Source organism: Eschscholzia californica, unplaced genomic scaffold (assembly GCF_041429995.1).
Source record: "Eschscholzia californica isolate CP2 unplaced genomic scaffold, dmEscCali1.0.p SCAF_1, whole genome shotgun sequence".
Classification (NCBI taxonomy): domain Eukaryota; kingdom Viridiplantae; phylum Streptophyta; class Magnoliopsida; order Ranunculales; family Papaveraceae; genus Eschscholzia; species Eschscholzia californica.
The window spans coordinates 38,543,204-38,553,719 of record NW_028238198.1 but is presented as its reverse complement, the minus strand read 5'-3'; the positions used below and the strand labels follow the sequence as shown (position 1 = coordinate 38,553,719).

The 10,516-nt window shown below is 37.5% G+C and overlaps 1 protein-coding gene across 2 annotated transcripts; it reads right to left on the bottom strand.

Moving 5' to 3' along the window:
- Positions 1–886: 886 nt before the first annotated feature.
- On the bottom strand, positions 887–4,050 carry LOC147566661 (putative galacturonosyltransferase 9). Of its 2 annotated transcripts, none has more exons than XM_086653162.1 (3): positions 3,625–4,050; positions 2,262–3,515; positions 887–1,468 (listed from the first exon to the last, which is right to left on the bottom strand). In XM_086653162.1, the coding sequence occupies exons 1-3, from the start codon at positions 3,775–3,777 to the stop codon at positions 1,193–1,195; spliced, it is 1,683 nt and encodes a 560-aa protein (XP_086509288.1). In that variant the 5' UTR covers positions 3,778–4,050; the 3' UTR covers positions 887–1,192. The 2 variants fall into 2 exon arrangements, with proteins under 2 accessions (XP_086509288.1, XP_086509289.1); XM_086653163.1 differs by having other exon boundaries at positions 887–2,043; positions 2,188–3,515; positions 3,625–4,016.
- Between the last annotated feature and the right edge of the window lie 6,466 nt (positions 4,051–10,516).

Below are 10,516 nucleotides of genomic sequence, written 5' to 3'. Positions count from 1 at the left end.
ACGGTTAACCAGAGGAATTGATATTCATTGGAGAGAGAAAATGGTGAAGTATAGTAGATGTGTCAATTCATGGAAGAGTAAAATCTGAAAGCTAAAAAGTTCAACTGCAAAAATAAAGGTAACCAAAAATGAAGGACAAGAGAGAAAATATTGCTTTCAACTAAAAAAAAAGATGGAAAATATTGTGGCCAATTGGGGGAGTTGGTCACATTCTGCAACTCAATTCTACATAAACAAAATGCAGTTTCATGCTTGGTCCCTTTGAAAATACAAACTATCCTTTCAATAAAAGAGCCAAGATTCTTCTCCTTAATTAATAATCTCATTCAATTAAACTTTCAAGCAATTGCAAAGAACGATCGGGGTTTTATGCAAATCCGATGTTTGATACTGGTCGGGGTAGATAGTAAATAAGAGCGTCTGGCTGCCCGATCTATGCAAATCCGATGTTTGATACTGGTCGGGGTAGATAGTAAATAAGAGCGTCTGGCTGTTGAACGGGTTTTACTTTTCAGGAAATGAAACCACTAAAAAAAATGCAACATTACGAATTATATGAAAGTTAATGCACCTCAAGTCGAAGAGATAAACAGCCTGAAGAGATAAATAAAACATCTCGAAAAAAGCAAACATAAAAAACCAAAAAAAAATAGATGATAGTCACACAATGGGGGCTCAGATCATTTTGAATGTCATAAATAATGTTTCCCAGGTAGCGTAATTTTGATGTATAGAGATGATAATTCAAACATAAATAGAAGTAAAATAGCTTCACGTTGAACTTAAACAATAATAGATAAAACTAGGGCAAGCTTGTTGAATAGAAGCATTATCCCTTAACCAGCCAACCAGGAATCTCATCACATTCAACAAGTCAGTAAATAAATTGGCAAGAAATAGCAATACATGATTCTTTTCTTTGGGATGGTTAAAATGAATTGCTTCATGTTTATACACTACGGATACAAAAAAATAATTACTTAATACTCAACTATTACCAAAATATTACAAAACAAAAGATCTCATAATTTTTGCACGAGAATGAATAAAGATTGGGACTAACTGAACTTTGTTTTAGAAACCGTAATAAATGATTTATCAGAAAAGAGAGAGAGAGTAATCAAGAGGCTTACCTGGCAAATTCATAACGGCATTACCTCGTTGTTGTCCAAAGAAGAAAAACATATTAAATCTAGAGGCCAAAATTGCAAATCTGCACAAATTCCATCTCGTAGTCGACATACTTGGTCCAGAGAGGTCTGAACTGGTTCATAGCAATGTCAAGCCAAGGCTTCATGTTACCATTGTAATGTATAACTGCGGCATTTTGTATCTCTTCCATACTTATACTTGGATTATACCCAAGTCCAAGAACATGCCATGATTTATCGAGTGGCTTAGTTGTGGAGTAAAATGTAATCAATCCTGGCGGGAGGGTTCCTAATTTCCACAAAGTCCGGTCCTCGTTCTAATAAAAGAAATGAACGAAAATCAGAACTTACTACTTTAATGGTTCAATTCAAGGTATATAAAACAACATAAGTGTAGAAGGTAGTTGATGTTGTCTAAGGGCCAACTCTGTGACAGAAACTAGTTTGTTTCGTAATTTAATTTGGGCATATTATTAGAGATATAGCTTCTTATTTGCACTCAGCGGTGGAGTCTCGGTATCATTATTCATTCATGTGAATCATACTAGTTCAAACATTACTCCTACTAATCATATCTGTTTAAATGCTTAAAGCTTCTACTGCTTGATCAATTTAGTGGACATATGTTTTTAGGCCATTAATAAGTTACTCGTCAACCAATATTCTTGGTTTTGTACTACTAATAAGTGCATTTAGTGGGCAGGCTCCACTTCAGGTTTGAAATGCAATTCGCTGAAACCCGTTTAAACGAGTTTTTGGATTTCAAACCCAAAATAGAGATACTTAAAGTGATCATTCGTTGAGCTAATTTGGACTAGTTGCTTCTGAGAAAATGAATACCATTTTCCTAATTTCACTTGCTCTATTGACTAGTTTCCCGTTTCATCCGTACCTAGTAGCATAAAGTAGGGATGGTCGTTGTCTGTATATTGAATCAAGCATGCATGTTTTCCGTTCTTTAGCAACCGAGCTATTCCTACTCATACGATCCGCTTCAAGGTATAGAAAACAGAACATGGAAAACAATATTTCCTACTCTAGTTACTCAATTCATGGTAAAACAGATAAACAAAACAAAAATGGAGTTAAAATTAGAAGGGGAGTAGTTACCAAATTTTGCCAATAATGATATTGTTCAGTGCATTTCTCACGTCTCCACGCATCAAGATCGAAGAAATTCATCCCATAAGCCCAAGCACAAGCCTTTGGATTAAACTTCTCCCTAATAAGAGGATGAGAGAAATTCATATACTGAGAATAACGATGAAATGATCCAAAACAAGTCTCGACAGCCCCATTAACCTTCCCATCCATATCAATCTTCCATAAACCAGTTAAATCCTTTTGAACAACCACATCATCATCCAAGAACAATATCTGATGCAATTTCGGGTACATCTGAGGTAGATAAAATCTAAGATGATTCAACATTGATAAGTATTTAGGGTTTCTAAACTTCATATTGTTTGCATCCTTAGTTGCATTCTCAGCTCTATTTTCAAAATAAAATTTCTGCAAATTTGCAGATTCGAGTTGCCGAAGAACAGGAACATAAGATGAATTTAAAAACTTATAATCCTCTACAGCTTTAACCTCAACATGAGCACCTCCTTCAACAGGTCTCATCTTGAACCAAACTTTCATTGCAGCTAAATTCATCCTATCCGTAACTACATGGAAAACATGCTTAAATGGCTCATCGGCATTCTTAATCGCCGAATTCACCACAACTGATGCAGCAATAACATTATCAGAGAAGATTGCATAATGATAAAGATCAGGATCTTCAAATTCAGGCTTATAAGGTTCATCCTTATACTTCTCAGGATGAGCAATTCGTTCTTCGACAAGTCTCATTGCCAAACAATGCAAACTTTTAGGTGTCGATTTCGCAGCAATTAGACTAGAAAATGCTCCATGCTTTTTAGCCTTGGTTAATTGTTCATTAACAGCAAAAATAGTGTCTTTCAATTTCTGAATCTTGAGTTGATTATCAAAAGATTCTTTCGTTTCAGAAATCAATTGACGAGTAATCTTAACCCTATCTTTAACCTCTTTCTCAAATTGACGAAGTATATCTTCTTCAATCGGACCTTGTGTTTCAAATAAAGAAGATCTATAAGAAGGACGAGTAGTTAGATCAGAGAAATTACCTATCAGATCTTCAAATACTCGAAGTTGTTTAGAGTTTTCAAGTTTAAGTTTTCTGGCATAAGCAGCGTAAGCATTAACAAGTGCAATATGATCATTAGCTTGTTTATAGATCATGTCCAATCTTGTCTTTAATGGATCCGAATTCAATGCTAGAAATGTTCTGTGTACGTATGTGTTTACTTGAGGTCCTGTACCTGAACTTGTAAGTACCTGTAAACATAAAGAAAATGTAAGAGAAAGAAGAAGATGAAGAAGAAGAAGAAGAAGAAAGAGAGAGAGAGAGAGAGAGAGAGAGAGAGAGAGAGAGGGAGTTACTTACGGAGTCGTTATTGGTTGTGAAGAGAACAGAGAGAGTTGCGAGGAAGAGAAGAGTGAACATGGCGGAGACAAAGATTTTATACGATAAGGTATTTCGGAAGTTTCCGCCACCGCCGGCGGTGATGGATCGACCACCGCGGATCCCACCAGCCATTTTTTTCTTCAAACACTTATCAGCTTGTGAAGAATTTCTCAGTGTATTATAGATCTGCGAAAATTAGAGGGAGAGAGAAGATCGAGCTTTTTTAGAGTGAGAAAATAACAGTGAAAATTTAATTCTCATAAAAGAAAAAGAGAACTTTAATAATTGTTTTGTATTGACGAACACAACTGAACTGGTGGCCCAGCAAAAGCATGGCATTTGTTATCGTGGATCTATTCCCAGTTCTAGATATCTTCTATGTCGGTGCCAATCAAAAACATTAAAGGGAAGTTTTATAGGCCCCTTTTTGTTATACGAAGAAAAAAAATTTATAGAGCATGAAGGATAATTCGGTCTAGTTCAACCTAATTAGTGTGTAAATTACTAAATTTCAGTTAGATCAGTCCGAATTTAACTCCGAATAAGAAAGTATATGAGCATAGGATGGAATCAGAAAGTTCAAAAAATTTACCTGATTTGGGTTAAACAAATCTCAAAATGCTTTGAGTGATCTGATGTTTGTGATAACTATCTTGGGTGCTTCTAGAGTGTCGGGGCAAACGGATGTAAGCGGGCGGCTCTATAAGCACCGGTCCCAACATCTAGATTTTCTATAGATGCCTGAAAATTTGTAGCCACCTGGCGCTTTCCCTCTACATGATGATTATTTCCTAAATAACCCATTTAGGAATTTTTTTTTAGATGGATCTAGATTCCCCATTTGGAAGTATAGGAAGATAAGTGGGTTTATACTTATTAGTAGATACGATTGCAGAGAAACCCAGTTTTGTTAGACACGAAGGAGTAGGGGTGGGAATCGGTTCGGACGGGCGGAAAACGGACACTAAGTCAACCGGTCCGGGCAGAACGGGCATAAGTCTTAAGTGTCCATTTGAACATCCGGACAAAACGGGCGGGCATCTCGGATTTTTCTCTAACAAAGTGCCCGTCCGTGACCGTTTTGATAGTCGGGCAAACCGGGTATCGGTCGGTCGGGCACCGGTTACTAATGAACAAATAAAAAAAAGGGTTAATTCCGTTTTGGCCCCCGATTTGTGACCAACTGGCCGTTTTGGCCCCGAATTGTGTCCGGCAGTTCGTTTTGGCCCCAAAAAATTCCTAAATGGCCCCAAATTTTTTCAACCTCCCAATTTTACCCCCATGGCATTTCTGTAATTATCTTTTTTCTTTGTCCACCTCATCTAACAATCACCACATCACTTTGTCCACATCACCCTTCTTCTCCGGCGAAAGGTTGCCGGCCGGAATAAAAAATTCCGGCCGGCCACCTTTACCAAAAAAAAAAAATTTCTTCATCTTCTTCATTTCTCTCTCTTCTTCATCTCCTTCTTTCTCTCTCTTCTTCATCTCCTTCTTTATCTCTCTTCTTCTTCTTTATCTCTCTTCTTCTTCTTCCTCTTTCTTTCTCTCTAACCCCTCTCTCTCTCTCAATATAACTCCGGCGGAGCCCCTTCGCCGGAATTATAGAGAGAGAGAGAGGGGTTAGAGAGAAAGAAAGAGGAAGAAGAAGAAGAAGAAGAAGATGAAGATTTTTTTTTTTGTAAAGGTGGCCGGCCGGAATTTTTATTTCCGGCCGGCAACTTTTCGCCGGAGAAGAAGGGTGAGGTGGACAGAGTGATGTGGTGATTGTTAGATGAGGTGGACAAAGAAAAAGAAAAAAAAATAATTACAGAAATGCCATGGGGGTAGAATTGGGAGGTTGAAAAAATTTGGGGCCATTTAGGAATTTTTTGGGGCCAAAACGAACTGCCGGACACAATTCGGGGCCAAAACGGCCAGTTGGTCACAAATCGGGGGCCAAAACGGAATTAACCCTAAAAAAATTATCCGAAATTAAAACTGTTTAGTAACTAAATACAACGTTCAAAACTCCCACTTTACAATTCCAAAAAGTACATGAATACAAAATAAAAAGATAATCATTGAGATTTCTCATGGATTACGATCAGTTCTATTCTTCTTTACATGGATTACGATCGGGGCATTGTGGGTTCTTCGGTGTATTGTGGGTTCAAGGGTTACCGATGACATATTGAGATTTTGGAGGAGAGTGAGACTAGAGAAGTAGAAAGGTGAAGATAAGATTAAGAAAAGTGATTTCTAGGGTTATATATTTTTACTCTTGAAATCTAACGGTTGTAGCTAACCCTACAAATCTAAAGGCTTAAAATCAATCATATAGGCGGGCGAGTATAACGGGTAGGATAAACGAACGTATGGACGGATTCAGTCGGGCAGACAATATAAGCGGGCGGATTCGGTCGGACCACCGAGTAAGGACCTATGCCCGCGTCCGTCCGCTTAAGTTTTTTCGGTCGGGCGGGTACGGACCGATTCGGGCAACGGACGGTCACGGACGCTTCGGACTCGGGCGGTCGTGGGCGGATTCCGGGTTTTCGGACCAAAATCCCGCCCCTACGAAGGAGTTCAAATTCTCTCTATTAACATTCAACCAGGTGGACCTAAGTTTGCAACTGGTGGGGGAGATCACAAGACACAAGGTACGTTTTCTCTTTTGGGTTAGAACTTAAACTAGTTTTTTTTTTTTGTTGAAAGGAATTATATTAACATTAAGAGTATCACAATACACCAAACAGAAAATTAAAACTACAGTAAGTAAAGCAGTAAAACAAAATAACAGAACTGAAGAAGTGCTTCATGTAACTTCGATTTGAAGATCAGTCTTCATTCTGTAGCTTGCGCATCTAGTAGCTCTTCGTGATTATGATATAATATTTGATCATGAGAGTCTGTCTGTTTGATTTGAAGATGAAACTTTTATCTAACTTCCTGTAACACTTAAGATGGATTAAACATACACCCAAAATTTCAAAAAGAAACGAGGGTGTCTGCGAGATGGAATCAAACGAGGATTCCGGGTTATCCCGCCAGTATTCTCCATATAAAGAGACCATATCCGATCGAATTCTACAATGTAGAAACAGGTCAGACACCTGGAAAATGGGATTGCCGTCATAGCCCGAGTATAAATACCTAACTAATCCGACAAATGATCGCAATAAAATTGCGAAAAGGGGTGGAAGTGAACATGTTACGGAATTTGGATTACGAGTTAAATCTACATGCAAATCAACGACAAAAGTAATCAACCAAAAGTGAGATGGAAGATAAGCAACTTTAACTGCGTGACATCGATGGAGTTTAATATTCAGAGTAGATTGTCGACCAGGGTCGAAGGGTAAGTTGAGATGAATGCTATTTATTACTAGTCTGATTGAAAGGCATAGGTGTCCAGTGATTGGACGTTTAGTGTTCCTAAACTGCTTTCGATGCAAGATGTGTGAAACTAGAATGGATATCCGATCAAACTGATCGTAATTAGGTCGATACCATTGAAGCACTATATACCACGGAAAAGCTTTCTTGGAGTAGTAATGAAAGCTGATAGAAGAAGATCCAAGGTTGAAGTTGTGTTCAGTTGAGATTGACGAGATGTTTCAACCTAGAGTTTGGAAATCAGTTAATCGACAAGGGATGAAAAAAATCACCATTTGATAAGCACTAAGCTCTACCACTAAAGATACAAAGCTAATAACCAAGAGATGAAATAAACGAGACATGCAACACTGATTAATAATTATTAATGAGATGAGATAGAGGTGCTAAAAGATTGAAGAGAAAGACCTCAAAAGTTAGTAGCGAGATGTGGTTTTTGGTCTATGATGGCTAATGAAGTTCAACTAACCAGATCTGAGAAAAGTAGTTCTAGGGATCGCATGAACTAGCCGGTAATCAGATAGAGATTATTAAGACAACAAAATTAAAAGAATTAAGATTAGCTAGACTCCCCTTTGGTTATATTTAGTAGATCAGATGAGGAACGCAAAGTGATCTATGGATTCTTCACTGCGACTTTAGATCTTTACAGGCCCAGCATCTTCTCTAGTTATTGAGGTTGGTCTATGCTGATTTGTTCCTACTGTGGAAACCTTTTCTCTTATCATTTGGAGTGCTTCAAATAGATCCTTGTGATGATCGAATTTCTTATAAACAATAGTTTTTTATCTGAGGGTAGGAGTCTAGATTTGGCCGAGATTATGGTCTGGATGGAGGTTCTTGAAAACACTTTCTCGATTATTTAAAAAGGAAGAAAGAAATGAAAGTTTCAAACTTTCTATCTCCACTTTCAGAGACCTTCAGATCATAAACTTGTTAACCAAGAAATAAATGAAAAACTATGAACCTTCTAAGTTTTTGTTTGTATGGATGAGGATGATGTTTGCTCAAGATAGATTGGGAAGATGAAGATTGAGATCTATTAGGTTACTAGGGTTTGAGTGAAAAAAGAAAAGAGGGGAAATCGCCCTGACGCCATACCAGTCCCTCTCTCTCCTCTAAAAGACTCTCAAGTCTCAGAACTTAAACTAGTTAGAGTCTTCCTTCTTCTGTTTTTCAATCAACCCAAACTTCAAAAACCACCCATTTGTTGATAGATAACTTTTTTTGAGAATTCAACTACGATATACGTTAGTCGTTACAAGATATTGATGCATCATGAAAATGTAATAAGCACGATAGCCGCCTAATTTAACCCAAGAATGAAAGAGGCTTAAAGCCCAACAACAAAGAGGTTTAAAGTCCGATAAATTATTATATTATTTATAACTTAAATTATATGATAAGGTATTTGGGAAGTTTCGGCCACCACCGCCGGCGATGGATCGACCACCACGGATCCCACCAACCATTTTTCTTGAAACACTTGTCAACTTGTGAAGAAGATTCAGTGTATAGATCTGCAAAATTCAGAGGGAGAGAGAAGATCGTGCTTTTTTAGAGTGAAAAAGTGACAGTGGAACTTTAATTTCTCACATAACCCCCACTCAACCTAATTTTTTTTTTTTGTTAAGTAGTTCGGTTCACATTAATAAATCAAAGTGTTATTACAGTACAAAGCAATTAAAAAGAAAGGGATTTTACTCCAAGATTCAGATTTGTTCTTCTTCCTCGCTCGCTTCGCAAGCTTGTCTGCTGGCATATTAAATTTCCTGTTAATATAATTAAATTTCACTCTATTAATCTGGTTTTTGGTTTCATGGATTTTCTTGATGTGTACTCGCGATTGCCAATGAACCTCATGCTTGGGATTCTGGATATGACTGATGATATTTATGTTATCACTTTCTATGATGATGTCTTTATAATTATGTTCAGCCGCCCAGAGAAGGCCGTTAAGGATAGCAACTGCCTCCCCTTCTTCACTATTTCTGCTCCTGGATATAGACGTATGAGCTTCTATGAAATTTGCCTCAGCATCATGAATAATTAAACTTGTACCTGTCATTTCATTCACGTTAATAAAAGATGCATCTACATTGATTTTCAACCAAGAATTTTCTGGGGGATTCCATTTAGTTTGTACGGGTTTGTTGTTTTTATTATTGGATAGCATATTCTTAGGAAAGTTAGAGATCATTTTGATGATATGGGAGAGATCAGTTATTTCATATTGAAAACAATGATCACATCTAGTTTTCCATATTATCCACAAGATAGTGGATAGCAGGTTCTGATAAGCCGCATCGCTAAATTGAGGGGTGTGTTCCCATGAAAAAATCCATTCTGTTAAGTTCACTATATTCTCTGATAGAATGTTAAAATAGAACCAGATATTCTTAGCTAGAGGACAGTGTAAGAGTGCGTGTTCTATAGATTCTATCGCATTACAATTAGGGCAAATAAGGTTATTATTGATAAATTTCCCGATTCTCTCCCTAACTAGGAGGGCTTTAGTATAGATCTTCCATATAAAGATTTGAATTCTAGGTACATTAGGGAGGTTCCAGATGAAATTCCAATTGGGATCAAAATTTATGGGGAATTCATACAGATAGGGATAGCTTTTATAAGATTTTGTGTCTGGTGATCAAAGATATTATTAAGGGTCACGTCATCCCATCTGTTATTATTAATTAACTGTGCCACTTTCGTGATTTGGGTGTTACTAGTATTATTTTGCGTAAGCGTATTTTCTGGGATCCAGTTATCTGACCAAATATTAATTTGATTACCATTATGGACCTCCCAAGTCGTTAGCTCTTCAATCTGATATAAATATTTACTTTTATAGTCTTCCAAAGCCAAGAGTGATGGGATTTTAATGGGCCTGGGGACTCGGCACGAGGGAAATATTTGGCTTTCAGAAACCGAACCCACATAGCATTAGGTTCCGGTTTAAGTCTCCAGGCTAATTTACTGAGCATAGCTGTATTATCTAGCTCAGTACGATGAATACCCAAACCTCCCAAGGCTTTAGGAAGGCAGATGGACGACCACGATTTCGTACATATGCCTTTAGACTTACCCCACCAAAACGATTTTTGAATAGTCGTAATGCTTTTGCTGATGCCTTTAGGAATGGCAAAGCATTGCATTTGGTATCGGGGTACGGCGGCTGCTATTGTTGAAATAACAATAGTGCGCCCACTCAACCTAATTGTCAGTACAATAAAATAGTTCTTACAAATCAATTTTTGAATCCAAGTATCCTAACAAGTTTGTGATAGCTTATCTCTCACGTCATAACAATGAATGGTTTTACTATCCGGATGAATGTATTCAAGGACATAATTGTCAGGTCATTCCCCATTCCTCGACAATTCTAACTTTGTACAATCATTTAAGGAACGGCCTTAAGGGGTTGGAGTTGGACGCGATCACCCTATTTCAATATTAATCTCTTTTTCCCTACTTTTTCGACTATCACTTC

Bases quoted from the DNA above. Each gene is read 5' to 3' on its own strand.
- LOC147566661 (XM_086653162.1), bottom strand. From the start codon at position 3,777: ATGGCTGGTGGGATCCGCGGTGGTCGATCCATCACCGCCGGCGGTGGC. The intron at 3,516-3,624 runs GTAAGTAACTCC...TTATGTTTACAG, and splicing joins TCACAACCAATAACGACTCC to GTACTTACAAGTTCAGGTAC. The intron at 1,469-2,261 runs GTAACTACTCCC...TTCTTTTATTAG, and splicing joins ATCATTATTGGCAAAATTTG to AACGAGGACCGGACTTTGTG.